Genomic DNA, 16999 nt, shown 5'->3' on the forward strand with positions numbered 1-16999 from the left:
ACTTTCATCTCTGTTCCTCTGATCTTCTGTTAAACTTTATAATCTCCTGGCTTCCTGAGCAAATTTCCTGACCTCTATGTTCTAACTAAACTTCTATACTACTAACATTTTGGCTAATACTGACTAGCACTTACATAAAAAATATTTAACCCCATTATATCCTAGTCCACTGCAATGCTCAGTAGTCATCTGGCTCCACCTTCTGAGCCAGTTTTGCATCTGGCCCTGCCCCACCCCCAAGCCACTATTTTACTCTTGGCTCTCAACGATGGACCTTGGGATTCCAGTGAAACAGGGCTAGGCAACTTGGGGCCCTTCAGACGTTTTGGCCTAGAATTCCCATCAGTCCTAGCCAACACAGCCAGTTGTAAGGGGCCATGAGAGTTATAGTCTAAAACAGCTGGAGGGCCACACATTGCCCACCCCCTGGGAAAAGACACAAAGTAGGATGATTAATACCTTCCTTTTTAGGAAGGCTTTAGGGCCAAACCAGTTGTTAACCTATTGAAGTGGTATCTGGGTATTTCTTTTTTATAGCTTTTGTACCTTTTACTGTGTTGTTTGCATTCTGTGGCTGCTTTTAGTGGATTAGATATGTATCTCCAAATTATTGTTTTCACTTCTTCACTAAGCTCGTTTGAAGCAAGGCAGGATATACAGGTTTTAATGCATAATTGAAGTAGATCCTACAGGCCTGAAGTTGATCCATGCCCGTTTTACACAGTTGACTAGTTCTACTTCCCATAAAGTGTTTTTCCTCATACTGAGGTAATATCTGCATCTCCTGGCAGATAATTTGGTATCATGTCACTCATTAATCTGCAATAATCTTCCAGCACAGCTCCTTTACCCAGACACTTTCTAAACTACACATATTTGGGCTAGTACCCTGCTCCTCTGACCCATCCTAGAAAGCTGGGCAATGCAATGTCTTTCTTTCCCCCTACTACCTTAAAAATAGTTGAAGAAAAGCCCCAATGTGCTACTTAAGCCGAGGACAAATCACTGCTCAGCTGCCTTTTTGTATTATCCCAAAGTTGCTAAGGGGGTGGCTCCATTCGAAAAGGTCAAGTAAACACACCAATGTCCTCATTAAGGTGCGGGGGGTGGGGATGTATTTACAAAGTTGTCAGGTGGCCACTGGCAACTGCACAAAGTGACAACCAGACAATGTCCAGTCGTCTCTGAAAAGCTCTTCGAAGACAGACATTATGCTCAGTTACACATATCAAGGCATAGTAGGAAATTCGCTGGATCTGCGTTCTTCCGGATGCCAACTTCTACTGCCAGCTTTCTGTCACAGTGCTGGTATTAATAAATGCTTTCACTGCCCTATGATGCGAAGACAAGACATCAAGCACAAGAAGTAAAAAAAAAAGGGGGGGGGATATTTTGAATGTGTTTCTTCTATGGAATGTATTGGTCGAAGATCATCATTCTAAAACAAGGATGGGGAACTAATGACCCACAGGCCTGATAAGGCCTACAGGGCTCCCCATCCAGCCCAGCAGCTTCTTCTCCTGGCTTACCTCTTCTGCTGCAAGGGAAAGGCTCTTTTCCCTGATCAGCAGTGCTTTTTCCTGCTTAGTACTGAAAAAGGCTTCCTGATTGGAGATAAGAACTTTTCCCTGTGGAGTGCGGGACCAGGGGAGGAAGCTGCTGAGTGATTCAGTCCTGCTTCCTTCTAAGCCTTGTCCTGCTTACTTCTGAGTAGATATTACACTCATGTTTACTTCTGAGTAGAAACACTATTTGAAAGTGCTACTGAGTGATTCAGTCCTGCTTCCTTCTCAGCCTTGCCTTGCTTACTTCTGAGAAGTCATGCAGAAGCTTGCCCTGATTACTCCTGAGTAGATATTACACTCATGTTTACTTCTGAGTAGAAACACTATTTGAAAGTGCTACTGACTAATTCAGTCCTGCTTCCTTCTCAGCCTTGGCCTGTAGAGACCTGTCCTGCTTATTTATGTGTAGACATGCTGCTCATGCTTACTTCTGAGTAGGCATGCTTCCTACAATAAATTGGTAACAATGGAATTGGGAGTGGTTGGATTTTTCAGCCACACCCATCAGTGGAATGTGGCTCCCAAGAGCTTCTCCAAATGGAATCTGGCCGTGGGGCGAAAAAGGTTCCCCACTCCTGTTCTAAAATGTAGTTTCACCATGGATTGCCTCAGTTGTTGATAAACAATTCTTCATTTGTCAACTTGCATGGAAAAAGGCAGGACTGTGACCCATTCACTTCCTGCCCTTTCCCAATTTCAGGGAGGGGAGCATTGGTCCTGTAAATTGACTGCACCTTCCTACTTGAACTGATTTTGCTTATTGTTTCTGTACCTAGCTGATCTTTGTGGATGTGAAAGTAGAAGTTAAGGTTGCAATGCTATCAGATTTGGGTCAGAAAGCAACTGAATGTACTGTTCACTAGGAGTTGTAGAATTAAGTTAGGATCCGAGTCAAGAGACATCATGAAGACGTCCCTTAAGGCAGTGTGAGAGTACAAATGAGGCTGGACAGGCAAAAACAAAAAAGTAGTGAGACAGTTCGGATGAAGGATTCTGTCAGAATATTGAGAGTTGAAAGATGACTCAACCCAGAAGATTGGCACACAGTCCTTTCGAGAGCATGCGAAGGGCAAGGTCGCTGATGTGCCAAAGAAACCTCATTTGAATACAGGCAAGGCAGATGTATGGAATTAAAAGGCCTCTGTAGGTTCACTGAGTGCCCTCCATCTTCAGAGCTTGCAAAGCAAAACTTTTACGGCTCAGGCTAATCTTACAAATGCCACTTCTCCATTCCCGTAGTGTTTCACTGAAACTACCACAGGAATAAGACTTATAGCAAGTCAAACCCTTGGTCCACCTAGTTCAATACTGTCTACACTAACTAGTGGCAGGGGAAGGGCTGTAGCTCAGTGATAGAGCACATACACTAAAAGGTCCCAGGTTCAATCTCTGACATCTCCAGGTAGGCCTGAGAAAGACTCCTGTCTGACACCCTGGAGAGCTGCTGCCAGTCATGTGGACAAAAACAGAGCAAAACGGAACAAAATGTTGGCTTAGTATAAAACAGCTCCCTGCGTTCCAGCAAGCCAGGGTTTCAGACCGGGGTCTTTCCCAGCCCTTGCTGGAGATGCCAGCAATTGAACCTGAGACCTTATGCATGCACAGCATTTGCTCTGTACCACTCAGCTCCAACACTTCAGGTGCACCAGCATTCCACCAAGACAAGCACATGTAGCTCTGAAGGGGTGTTGCTCATACATGTGCTCATAAGACTTTACAGCCTTCATGTCCAATGCAAATCAGATGCTAGCCTTGGGATCTACAATGCACAGAATGAATGGCTGCCTTATGGAGCTAATGTGCAGTGTGTGTGTGTGTGTGTGTGTGTGTGGAGGGGGGGGGGGATGTGCACGCATAGGACGCCCTATAATTTGCATTAGCTCCGGGCACTGCAATTCCACACAGCTAAGCAATCCAACACAGACAATACTATCCATTTAGAAAGAACCAAAATTAAAAAGAACAAAGTGCATTTTTATCATCTTGGTATAAGGCTGTTGGCATTGGTACTACACATGCCGACACAGGGCTCTTGCCTCTGGACAAAATGCTTTACTGGTAGAGGCCAAGAAGAAGAATCATGGGTGTTTCATAGAGAAAAAGGATTAATGAAAAGGGGAGCCAGATTCCGACAAGCATCAGAAAGAAAGCAGAACACAGGCACTCTACTGCCAAACTGACTATGGTAAAGAAAGTAATCACCTCCCCCGCCCAATCTTTGGATGAAAACCCTACCAATTCCCCCAGCCCAAGTATATTTGAAAAACACTGATGTGACCCACATCTCCTCCGTACTCCTCCAGCATCATGACCTTTCTTTTCCACTTCATTCCTACATTTCATTTATTGCAAACAAAGTCCTAAACACCTAAAGATGTCTGGGGCACACATAGATAATACTTAAAAATGACATCTTATTCCCACTCCACCCTAAATCACAAAAATCTAATAGCTACTTCAATGAAGAAATAAGCCATGAAAATCAACTGTTGTACTCGGCAAATCAATCAAGTCTCCCCAAATACCCGGACCTTCCATGGAGTGTATCCTGACACAGATGTGTCTATGGACAGTTAGCAAGAGCATTCTGGCTCTTGCATATACCTCATATGGACAATTATCTTTGCTCTAACATAGGGCTTTTCTACACGAGGCATTTATTGTGTGCTTGCCATTCCCTATTCACAGTTATGTATGAGTTCCTTAGAAGATGTTGTGCCCTCTAGTTTTGCTTCTGTGTCTAACCAGCACTTTTGGCGAGTTTTTTTTTAGAGCAGGGAAAATGTGGCATTTAATAGTGAAAGCAAAAGAAAGTGTGATTTCCTCTTGTGTATTTGCACTATTCCGCTGCAACACAATGCCACCTAGAGGTTAAGTAGGAGAAAAGCAAGAAAGGAAACGCTCTTTGTGTAGTGCCCAGATCTCAATTCTGTGAAGAAACCGAAAGTAGATACAACTGATTAACAGCCTCGTGTAGAAAAACTCAAAACCAGTTGTTCTGTTTAGAGGACAAAGGATTCCACATACTCAGCCAACGTTGCTCTTTACTCAAACATACAGGATAAAAAATGTGTGCTCATGGACTAGCCTTTATACTTTAGGAAATGCATTGCTATCCTAAGAGGCAGAAGAATCATAAAGTTAGAAGGGACCTCAAAGTTCATCTAGTCCAACTTCCTGCCAATGTAGCAAAATTGCTACTAGAGCATCCCTGATGGGTGATCATCCAGTCTTTGCTTAAAAACTTTCAGTGAAGTCCACCATCTTCCAAGGCAGCCTATTTCACTGTCAAACAGCTCTGACAGTTCTTCCTACTATTTAGCCTAAATCCCCTTTCCTGAAATTTGAACCTGTTGGTCTGGTCCTACCTTCTGAAGCAACACAGAACCAATTTGTTCCAGCATCTACATGACAGCCCTTCAAATATTTGAAGATAGCTATTATATCACCTCTTAATTGTCTATTCTGCAGGCTAAACATACCCAGCTCTGTCAATATTTCCTCACTGAACTCTGTCTCAAGACCACTTGCTATCTCCATTGCTCTCTGTTGAAGTTTTGTAGTGAGTTTAGTCTACAAACTGGATCCTGAAAAGATGGAAACCCACAACGCTTTAGCAGATGTATATCCATCAATGTATATCCATTCTCACCAAAAATTGGACCCATTATGACTGAACTCATCAAGGAGATGGTGCATCTCTTCCAGTGTGACATCCCAGGCACATTTCTTGTTCTTGCCTTGTTCTCAGGTCTTCTTCATCCTATCTATCCGGTCAGTTCCCTTACAACATAACTTTAGCTCAAACCTGAGTCTCCCTGATCACTCAAATGGCTTCACCTGTTCTCCCTTCCTGCCTCAGAAACCTAGAACTCCCTTTTTCGAGCACTTTGAAAGAGTTACCCACTCCCTCACCTTTTAATGGCCTTCCTTGTAGAAATCTATATCTTCCAGAAAGCCTTCCTTTAAACTTATTCCTTATTACTGTAAATAAACTAGGGATACACTCAGCTGAGTTTGCTCTTTTCTTCTTCCTCTTTCCTCCATCCAGCTCCTTTCCCCTGGTATGATATCTGGAATGGACTTCCTAAAAAATATTCACATATTTTTGTGATCCACATAACAGGGATCACCACCACATAAACTTGACTAAGGCCCAAGCTCTATTTGCCATGCCACCTTAAGTGCAGGATCCTGTTCCTTGACACTTCAGTCAACACTTCGATGGTTCAAATAAGCATATAGGATTTCCTTCTCAAAATCCTCAGAATGAGTTTGAGATCACAGATTACTTCATGTTTTCACAGATGTGACTGATTGTATTTCCCATTTGTGCAATGTCTAGTAATATACAAATAACTAATCTTGGGGAATTGTAATTTTGTGAAGAGGTTGAGAAATTGTGCTGTGAAGGGGCTACATATCTCCAAGAACTACCACCTCCACCAGGGACTCTTAGAGAATGTTGGGTAGTGTCGTCATATAGTTTCATCACTAGCTGACACTGGATTTAGTTGTATGTGGGTGGAGTTGACAGTTTCCTGTGTTTGTTCTGTTCTTTTGGAGAGAGACAATTATGTTCTTCTCTGCCCTCCCGACTGGTGTAAGCCTTCCATCACAGGGGACAGCCAGAGCAGCTAAATTGGTTTATTATGCTCATTGTGCAGACATGTTCTTTGCTCCCTTCCTCCAAATATGGGTTCCAAGGAACTAAACAGACTGCACCTTCTAAGAAAAACAATTGGTTAAGTCTAACACTAGGCATTGTGAAAACTATTCTGACCTTTAGAGCTCAAGGTGGGGGCAGGGGGAAGGGAAGGAGAGAGAAACATTATCCTGGATGTCAAGAGTGTAGTTTAAAATTCTGTACAAATCTTTAGAACAGAATTTTGTGGTCATAGTGACTCCAAATAAGTATTATTTATCCATTGGTTTCCCAAGCACTACTGTAGCATCCTTGAATTAGCTATTGCCTCCCAATAAACAGAGTTCTCTTATTAACTATTCTATACAGCCAAGACTTGGAATACCGATGTTTCTCTGGACACAGTTTACAGAAACAATTTGAGGAATTTTTGGTTTTTTGCTAAAGGATGCAAGGCTCTTACTTGTCTGTAATCCTTTGGTCCCACGGTGCACCAGTACGAGAACCCTCAAAGCAAAATCTTTGCTCAGTGTACTCTGTAAGACACTGGTGTACAATAGGACTTATCCATTTCTGCATGGCAAATTGTTTGCCCACAGCGAAACTATTTGCCACTACATTTTTGCTATGGCAACTAGATTGCCCATAGCATACATACCTCCAGAGATAATGTTCAACAAGAGAATTGTACCAGGTGAAGCCAAGTAGATAAGAACATAATTTAAATCAGCAATTCCCAACATGTCGACAATTACTTTTTTCAGGTGAAGCTACATAGCAGGTAAATGGAGACAACACTGCGTTCCTGTCTACATTTGTGGAGACATTTGTCTCCAAGCATGACTAAAATCTTTGAAAAGGGTCTTTAGAAGTATGTTGACATTTATAAAACTGTATTTGCACCCGGTTGCAAATCTCTATGTTCTCCTTTGGGGGTGTTTCCAAATAAACTGCTCCTAGCCACTGCATAGTACTGCAGGAGTAGGCAAAACCGTTCAGCACCAAGAGCCACAGAGAAAGAACAACACTGGGACGTGCATACACATGTGCGCACACAGACGCAGACAAGCTCCTCATTCATTTGTGTATTTCGTCTGCTGCAAGCCATCAATTAGCATTAGGGGCACCAGAAGAGTCCACTGGGGGGCGGGGAGTCCAACCAATTCCTCTTCACCCACCCTCCCAGACCCGCGGGGCGCACGCAGACCCACTCGGTGAGCGCCCAGCAGCTGCCCTGTCCTCCTAGCAAGCCACTATTGCATTTTATTTATTCATTTCATTTCTATATCACCCAATAGCCAAAGCTCTCTTGGCAGCTCACAAAAATTAAGGTACATGCAACAATGGTGGCTCGGGCACTTCTGAGTAGGTCATGTTGCGTAATTGGCAGCCGTAAAGGGCCCATTTACGCAACATTACAGGCAGGAATGCTCCATTCATGCCTGTAATGTTGCATAAATGGGTCCTTTACGGCCGTCAATTACGCAACATGACCTAATTGGAAGTGCCCGAGCCGCCATTATTGCATGCAATGGTGGCTTGCTAGGAGGATGGGTGGTCCGGGGCTTCACGAGGCGCTCACCAGGCCATGACAAAGCTTGAGTAGTGCCATGAGCAGCGGCAGGCGGCAGCAGTGGCTTGGCAAGCACCCAATGAAGCCGGGCGCAGGTCTGTCCGTCCATCCCTAATTACCATTTGCTGGCACTTATCTGGCATCCTCCCTTACATGAAAGCAAACAAACCACTGTCTCATCAGGTGAAACAATAGGTCAGTGTCATCAGGAGGCCACCGGCTGGAAAACGTTGCAGGTAAGAGACAACCCCACCGCTTCCACCACATTAACACAGATTCAAATTTGCAGCTATTATCATTATTATTATTTCTTATTATTTTCTTAGATACCTTTCTCAAAAAAAGACTCAAGGCGACTTACAACAGAATGAGAACATACAAAATCTAAAACTACAACGCTTATGTACTGAAATACAACCACCCCATAAAATATCAGTGACAACCATAAACATTTCGACTGATGCGTTAAAACAGCCTATCATATGCCATCAGATGCAAGGAAGTAGAGAAAAGTCTTAACCTGGTACCAAAAATAGGCAAGCCACTTAGCTGCATATTTTCACAAGAGCTAGAAACTTAAGATATTATAGGTCTGGAAGTTGAGAATCTCGAGGAATTATTTCATCAAGCTGCACAGAAGTAATTCCTGAAGTGCCTCTATATTGTGCACCTCTGTCATATGTCTAGAATATTTCTGCTCTCAAGAGTGAAAGCAAATTCCCATTTGCCTGAGGCCTGAAAGGTTAATCTTGATTTCAGTTCAGGGAACGGGGAAACTGAAAAAGATTAGAAGTATATTCTAAGTTCCAGCTTTGGGCAAAATAGTGGTCTTTTATGCCTGAATCAGAACGTACAATATCCTGTCAAGAATGCGTGATGCATTTTAACTCATTGTAGATATTGAGGTGCTAAATACAATCAACTTAAATACTGATGCTTTGTGAAGAACTGTGCGGATGCTTAGTTGTTTCAAAACACTAAAAATAATGTTATTAAATAAAAACACTGCACAGGCATGTATCCCTAGACCGAAAATCCCCATTCTTTCCCCCCCCACAGTCCTCATTACTCTTAAAGAGACAAACACTTTTTGGAAGAATATTTCTCTATAAACGATGCTATAGCAGGTACTTTAACATGTCAGACATTTACTTTTCTGTTCATGGTTACTCTCTGGTACTGAATAATTATCCTCATTCATTTTAAGTATACCGCTTACTGGCTGGCACTAAAAGAGTAAACCACTTGGCTTAATTATTCAGAAATGACTGGGTCTGGAACTATGCATACAAAGTTTTCTGGAATGCCTTAATGATCTAACAGGACAAAAATGCTATGTGCCACTGATGAAAATTGAGTCACCTTGGAGAGAGATGAAGTTTAAAAAGAATGGGCTTTGTAACGGTATAAAGCAATCAAAATTGTATGGAGCAACATGCAAACCCTCTTACACTGATGTTATGTCTCAGCCTTGACTCACAATTGCCTCCTCTGGCTATTCCAGTGGAATCGCACACAAAACAGCCCATTGCTCAAAATATAAAATTGAACTCCCTGTTGTTCCAGTTGAGGATTTTTTTGCTTCCATCTCTGCTTGTGAGCCTTACCTGATCATCACCCTCACTATCGACAAAAGAAAGAGAAGAAACAAGAGCAGCCTTCTCCAGCCTGGTGCCCCCCAGCTGTTTTGGACTTCAACTCCCATCAGCCCCAGCCAGCATGGCCAATGTTCAGGAATGCTGGGAATTGTAATCCAAAACATCTGGAGGGCACCAGGTTGGAGAAGACTGAACTAGAATGCTACAATGAAAGACCTTTAGTAGTGATTAGTGGCCTGGTTTGCAAGTAATGAGAGGCCACCATGAGGGAATTTCCCCTCAGGGTTTCTCATCGCAGCAGCCATCATTTTGAATATTTGGGGTGCGTCTGGGGAGGGGGCACCATAGCTTCTCATTACATGTGAACCCGGCAGGGGTGGGTTTTTGGGGTGGTTGACAAGCCACGCATAACCCTAAAACAGCCCATAGGTTCTGGGTGGCTCATCAAGCACCCCAACAACCTACCCTCGCCGGATTTGCATGTAACGAAAAGCTGAGACAGCAAGGCTTAGATTGCCAACCTGGCACCCATGGGCTCCGGTGATTGTGCGAACGGTGGCTAATAAGTCATGGTGGTCTGTGGTGATCGTGTGAACCAGGTCAGGGTCTGTGGGCTAGTTTGCACAATCTCAGAGTGGGTAATAAGTCATGGTGGCTTATTAAACACCCTGCATGTGCTGGTTGCATGCTGGCCAATTTACCTAATTACCCTTGCTGGGCATGGCATGTTGTGATGTCCAAACCCGGCGAGGGTGGGTGGAAAGGATAACTGACAAACCACCCAGCAACCCAACAACAGAGCTCTTGGTGGTTTGTTAACCAACCCACCCACCCTCACAGGGTTTGGATGTTATGACAAGTGAAAGTAACTAGGTAAGTCGGCCAGCACACCATGACCAGCATTCACAGGGGTGGTTAATAAGCCACCGCGGCTTATTAACCACCCGTGTGTTGTGCGAATAGGTCTATGCTTGAAGAACTCTTACACGTGAAATTTTCTGATATCTAGGGGGTCACCCTAGAGACAGCTACATGACTTTGCTACAAAGTCAAAGAAGCTTCACTGCTCAGCCCAAGAAAAGGGAAAAGATCCCGTCAACAAATGGCCAACTTACACGGATTTTAATGATTCTTGTCTTTGTGCCACAATTCTTCTTAAACAGCATCTTCTGAAAAAGAAGCAGAATCCTCAGGTAAGAGCCAGTGGTATGCAAGATATAAGCACAATTGCACAATTAATTTGTAGTGTTAAGCAATGCCAGAATGCCAGAAGGGAGCCAGAAGATTAAATAAAGATTTAGAAGAACCACCACTTTAAAACACTTTGGGCTTAAAGAATGTTGCTGTTCCTGAAATAACTGCATGGCAGGGAGTGGTTCAGCGGGACAACTCATTGCTGAATGAGATGAGGGAAAACACATCTGCTGAACTTCTCCCGGCCATGAAATTTTAAGAGGCACAGACACTGGCAACCGTACTTGAGTGTTTCTGGAAACCTCACCATAGATCAGCCTTCTCCAAACTGGTGCTCTCCACATGTTTTTGTTGACTAGAACTCCCAACATTCACCATCGTCGGCCATGTTGGCCGGGGCTGATGGGAGCTGAAGTCCAAAACATTTGAAGGACACCAGGTTGAGAAAGGCTACCACTGATGGTTATAGAACAGCAGACTGTAAGAGACTATTCCCCTCACCACCAGCTGACATGCTATTACATTCTGCAAGAGATTAAGCTGCAGGTTCCATCTCACAAACCGGGGGTAGGCAGATAGAAGAGAGACGGATCTTTAGGAAACGATATATGATCCCTCTATATCATATAAAATAACACAATTACACATGCTATATTACGTGTGCCCAGTTTAGTTTCCAAATTCCATCCAGGGCAGATGTCTCATTCCTTTTACCAGCTATAAAGGCAGGGAGAATACAACACGTGGGGCTATTTTGTCTAGGAAAAAAGGCAAGAAAGGGAGGCATGTTAGCGATGTATCAAATTAGGTGTGGTGTGGAGGAAGTGGATATGGAGTTGTTTGTCCCTCTCCCATAATACTAGAATGGGGCCATCCAATGAAACTAAATGATGAGAGATTCAAGAGAAATCAAGGGACCCAATAGCTTCACCACACAGCCCAGAGCTAAGAATGGAATTTGCTGCTGTAAAATGTGTCAATGGCCACCAACATAGGGGGATTAGAGATGTTCACAAAGGAGAAGGCTAACTATGGCTACTGGTAATGATGGCTATATGCTACCTCCAGGATCAGAGGTACTGTTGCCTGTAAATTGCCGAGGAGCAACAGTGGAAGAGGGCCATTGCCCTCAGTTCTTGCTTGTGAGCTTCCCAGAGGCATTTGGCTGGCCCCATGGGAAATAGGATGCTGGACTAGATAGGCCCTTGGTCTGATCCAGCAGGGTTTTTCTTAGGTTGTTCTTATGCTCCATAAATGCAGCTTCTCCCAGAAGAGGCATCCACTGACAGGGCCCTGCATCTAGCAACCCCCACCCTGAGATCATCACCATAACAGATCATAATTTCTATTACATTAAAAAAAATAACTACGAGATCAATCCCATGGTCCCTGGGAGAGCGTCCCAGGGACAATAGGATGGCTTGGAAAACCATTCCAAGGTCAGAGACAGTGCTCCAACCTCAGAAAGGGGAGACAAAGATCCGACTCCAGACCCTGCCCCCTTGCAGCTAGCATGGAGAGAACTGCACCGGCTGTCTCTCCAAAGTCAGTAAAGCAACCTCGGAGGCGGAGGAAAGGGGACGTTCTGGTGGGCAGGGAGGGGAGGAGACCAGAGAGGCCAGGATACAAGTTATCGAGAGCCTCCTCCAGCCTCCTTCCCTTTCCCTATTTATTAATTTTAAAATGCCTTTTCAACAGTGCTGATATTTCTTCTTAATTTTAGGAATTCGGTTTGTAAAGCCTTCTGAAGACTTAATGATGAAATGCATTATATACACATTTGTAAATATAAAAACTGTGAAAGCTAAGCAAGAATGAAGCATAGATTATACTTGAGGCATAGATTATTTTGCTTCAGGGCAGGGGACAATATGATCTGTGGAATTCTAATGCACACTATGTCATTCTTATATCTCTCATGTTATGGGACCAACATGCCCACGAACTGGCTATTTGTTTAATGCATTTCTTACCCACCTTTCAAGACTGCAGCCTTCCCAAGGCAGGTTATAATATAAAACATAGTGTTCAATATCAATATAACAAGTTCACAACATCCTAAATCAGTTTAATCAAATTCAACAGTGAAAAAATTAAAAGAATCCAGAGCCAGAACTTAAACAGAAGCAGTATATAATAAAAAGCAATGTGTGCAATGAAAACCTCTTGGTTAAAAGCCAAAGTAAACAAATGCATTTTTAAATCCTCTGAAAAACAGAGAGATCCAAATCTATCTCTCTTTGGAGGAAGTTCCATAGGGCAGGGGCCACCACTGAGAAGGCCTTATCTCTAGTGCCAGCCAAACTTACAGATCTTAAGGGTAGGGTAGTGAGCAGGGCCTCTCACTATGAACTTAACACATGTACAGGTTTATAAGGGTGTAGGTAGTCCTTCAAATAACCTGGACCCCAAACCATTTAAAGCTTTAAAGGTCAAAACCAGCAAATTGAATTGGGCCCAGATATGCACTGGCAACCAGTCAATGGTATCGAAAACCATTGAAAGTTCAAGAAGAACTAAAAGGGTGCACTCTTCTCTGTTTATTCCTTGGCATAAGTCATCTATCAGGGTGTCCAAGGCTGTTTTGGTTCCAAAATCAGGCTTAAACCCAGATTGGAATGGATCCAAATAATCAGTTCCCTCCAAGACTACCTCAATTTGAGATGCCACCAGTATCTGCTCCAGAACCTGGCCCCAAAATAAAAGTTTAGACACAGGGCCAATAATCACCACAAATTGTTCAATTTAAGTTTGACTTTTTCAGGCACCATTCCCTCCCTCAAAGATGCATTTGTTACTTCTCAAACCCAAACTGCCTGCTCCGCCTGAACAGATTAAGAGCCAAGATGGGCATGGATCTAGAATGCAGGTGGTAGACCTCAATCTTCCAAGAAGCTTGTCCACACCCTCAGCTGTCACAAGCTGAGAAGTATCCTTAACAGGGCTAGACAGTGTCCTAGCTACATCCATCTCCAACTCTGTCAAAAGTGTGCCATCCAAGTCAGCACGGATGTGAGTGGTTTAATCTGCAAAATGCAATGCAGATTTGTCACAGCAAGCCTTCAAGAGTTCTCCAACATGGGCCCCCAGGATCTACATTAAGCAGGCCTTTCTGCTGGCTTGCATTATGTAGACACAATAGTGGCTGAAAGGTAAGACTTCCTCACTGCCACCATTGCCAGAGAGAAGGCCCAAAAGTGGGCTCCTATATTATGCGGTTTATCTTCATCTCTCCATTTATGTTTTACATGCACATCGCCTCTGATGAATGCAGCATTATAAAATTACTATAGCATTTTTAAACAGCTATTTTCCTGAGATGGCAGTGCTACTGCAAAATGGCAGTACTATCACTGCCTTGTTGTGGCGAAGGGGCTTGCGTAACTCAGTGAAGCCATAAGCTATGCCGTGCAGGGCCACCCAAGACGGACAGGTCATGGCGGAGAGTTCTGACAAAATGCGGTCCACTGGAAAAGGAAATGGCAACCCACTCCAGTATTCTTGCCAAGAAAACCCCATGGAACGTATCACAAGGCTAAAAGATATGATGCCGGAAGATGAGCCCCTCAGGTCGGAAGGTATCCAATATACTACTGGGGAAGAGCAGAGGGTATTTCCAAGTAGCGCCAGAAAGAGTGAAGCAGCTGGGCCAAAGCCGAAAGGACACTCAGCTGTGGATGTGTCTGGTGGTGAAAAGAAAATCCGATGCTGTAAAGAACAATATTGTTTAGGAACCTGGAATGTAAGATCAATGAATCAAGGTAAGCTGGAGGTGGTCAAACATGAGATGGCAAGGTTGAACATTGACATCTTGTGAATCAGCGAACTAAAATGGACAAGCATGGGCAAATTTAATTCAGGTGACCATCATAACTACTACTGTGGGCAAAAATCCCTTAGAAGAAATGGAGTAGCACTCATAGTCAATCAAAGGGTGGGGAAAGCAGTACTGGGGTACAATCTCAAAAACAACAGAATGATCTCAGTACGAATCCAAGGCAAACCATTCAACATCACAGTAATTCAAGTCTATGCCCCAACCACTGATGCCGAAGAAGCTGAGGTTGATCGCTTCTATGAAGACCTACAACACCTTCTAGAACTAACACCAAAACAAGATGTCCTCTTCATCATAGGGGATTGGAATGCTAAAGTAGGAAGTCAAGAAATCAGCGGGATAACAGGCAAGCATGGCCTTGGTGTACAAAATGAAGCAGGACAAAGGCTAATAGAGTTTTGCCAAGAGAACACGCTGATCATAGCAAACACTCTTTTCCAACAGCACAAGAGGCGACTCTACACATGGACATCACCAGATGGTCAATATCGAAATCAGATTGATTATGTACTTTGCAGCCAAAGATGGAGAAGCTCTATACAGTCAGTAAAAACAAGACCTGGAGCTGACTGTGGCTCAGATCATGAGCTTCTTACTGCAAAATTTCAGCTTAAATTGAAGAACGTAGGGAAAACCACTAAACCATTCAGGTATGACCTAAATCATATCCCTGATGAATATACAGTGGAGGTGAGGAGTAGATTTAAGGGATTAGACCTGATAGACAGAGTGCCTGAGGAACTATGGACAGAGGTCTGTAACATTGTTCAGGAGGCAGCAACTCAATCCATCCCAAAGAAAAAGAAATGCAAGAAAGCAAAGTGGCTGTCTGATGAGGTTTTACAAGTAGCTGAGGAAAGAAGGGAAGCAAAAAGCAAGAGAGAAAGGGGAAGATATATCCAACTGAATGCAGAGTTCCAGAGAATAGCAAGGAGAGACAAGAAGGCCTTCTTAAATGAAGAATGCAAAGAAATCGAGGAAAACAACAGAATGGGAAAGACTAGAGATCTCTTCAAGAAAATCAGAGATCTCAAGGGAATGTTTTCTGCAAAGACGGGCATGATAAAGGACAAAGAAGGCAGGGACCTAACAGGAGCAGGTGAGATTAAGAAGAGGTGGAAAGAATACACAGAAGAACTATACAGGAAAGATCTGAATGTCCCTGATAGCCATGATAGTGCGGTCACTGAACTTGAGCCGGACATCCTAGAGAGTGAAGTCAAGTGGGCCTTAGGAAGCATTAGTAACAACAAAGCTAGCGGAGATGACAGTCTTCCAGCTGAGCTATTTAAAATCCTAAAAGATGATGCTGTTAAAGTGCTGCACTCAATATGCCAACAAATGTGGAACACTCAACAGTGGCCACAAGACTGGAAAAGGTCAGTTTACATTCCAGTTCCAAAGAAGGGCAACGCCAAAGAGTGTTCAAACTACCGTACAATTGTGCTCATTTCACATGCCAGCAAGGTTATGCTCAAAATCCTACAAGCTAGGCTTCAGCAGTATGCGAACCAAGAACTACCGGAAGTACAAGCTGGGTTTAGAAGAGGCAGAGGAACTAGAGATCAAATCGCCAACTTTCGCTGGATCATGGAGAAAGCAAGAGAATTCCAGAAAAACGTCTATTTCTGCTTCACGGACTACGCTAAAGCCTTTGATTGTGTTGATCACAACAAACTGTGGCAAATTCTGAAAGAGATGGGGGTACCAGACCACCTGTCTCCTGAAAAATCTGTACGAGGGTCAAGAAGCAACAGTAAGAACCAGACATGGAATAACCAATTGGTTCAAAATTGGGAAAGGAGTACGACAAGACTGCATATTGTCGCCCTGCTTATTTAACTTATATGCAGAGTACATCATGAGAAATGCCGGGTTGGATGAATCACAGGTTGGAATTAAGATTGCCGGGAGAATTATCAACAACCTCCGATATGCAGACGATACGACCCTAATGGCAGAAAGTGAAGAGGATCTTAAGAGTCTCTTGTTGAGGGTGAAAGAGGAGAGTGCAAAAGCTGGTTTGAAACTCAACATTAAAAAACAAAGATCATGGCATCTGGCCCCATCTCTTCCTGGCATATGGAAGGGGAAGAAATGGAAGCAGTGACAGATTTTATTTTCTTGGGCTCCAAGATCACCGCAGACGGTGACTGTAGCAATGAAATTAAAAGACACTTGTTCCTTGGGAGGAAAGCTATGGCAAACCTAGACAACATAGTAAAAAGCAGAGACATCACCTTGCCGACAAAGGTCCGTTTAATCAAAGCTATGGTCTTCCCAGTAGTACCGTATGGCTGTGAGAGCTGGACTATAAGGAAGGCTGAGCGCCAAAGAATTGATGCTTTCCAACTGTGGTGCTGGAGAAGACTATTACGACTCCCCTGAACTGCAAGGAGATCAAATCAGTCCATCCTAAAGGAAATCAACCCTGAGTGCTCATTGGAAGGACAGATGCTGAAGCTCAAATATTTTGGCCACCTAATGCGAAGGGAAAACTCTCTGGAAAAGACCCTGATGCTGGGAAAGACTGAAGGCAAAAGGAGAAGGGGACGGCAGAGGATGAGATGGCTAGATAGCATCACT

General features: G+C 43.5%; 1 protein-coding gene across 5 annotated transcripts in view; it reads right to left on the minus strand.

The window, feature by feature from the left end:
- LOC146359974 (uncharacterized) overlaps positions 1-16999 on the minus strand; it is a 74857-nt gene that overhangs the window by 11078 nt on the left and 46780 nt on the right. For 2 of the 5 annotated variants that reach the window (XM_084828551.1, XM_084828548.1), the window contains exon 4: positions 10497-10547. The exons of 1 other annotated variant lie outside the window; for it this stretch is intronic. In XM_084828551.1, coding sequence (XP_084684677.1) covers positions 10497-10547 — 51 coding nt within the window. Of the gene's footprint in view, positions 1-10496; positions 10551-16999 lie in introns of all 5 variants that reach the window. 2 more of the 5 variants (XM_084828550.1, XM_084828547.1) reach the window with 1 other exon arrangement.

This window comes from Heloderma suspectum, chromosome 1, assembly GCF_057233095.1.
Source record: "Heloderma suspectum isolate Gila_16-S chromosome 1, 16-S_ref, whole genome shotgun sequence".
NCBI lineage: Eukaryota > Metazoa > Chordata > Lepidosauria > Squamata > Helodermatidae > Heloderma > Heloderma suspectum.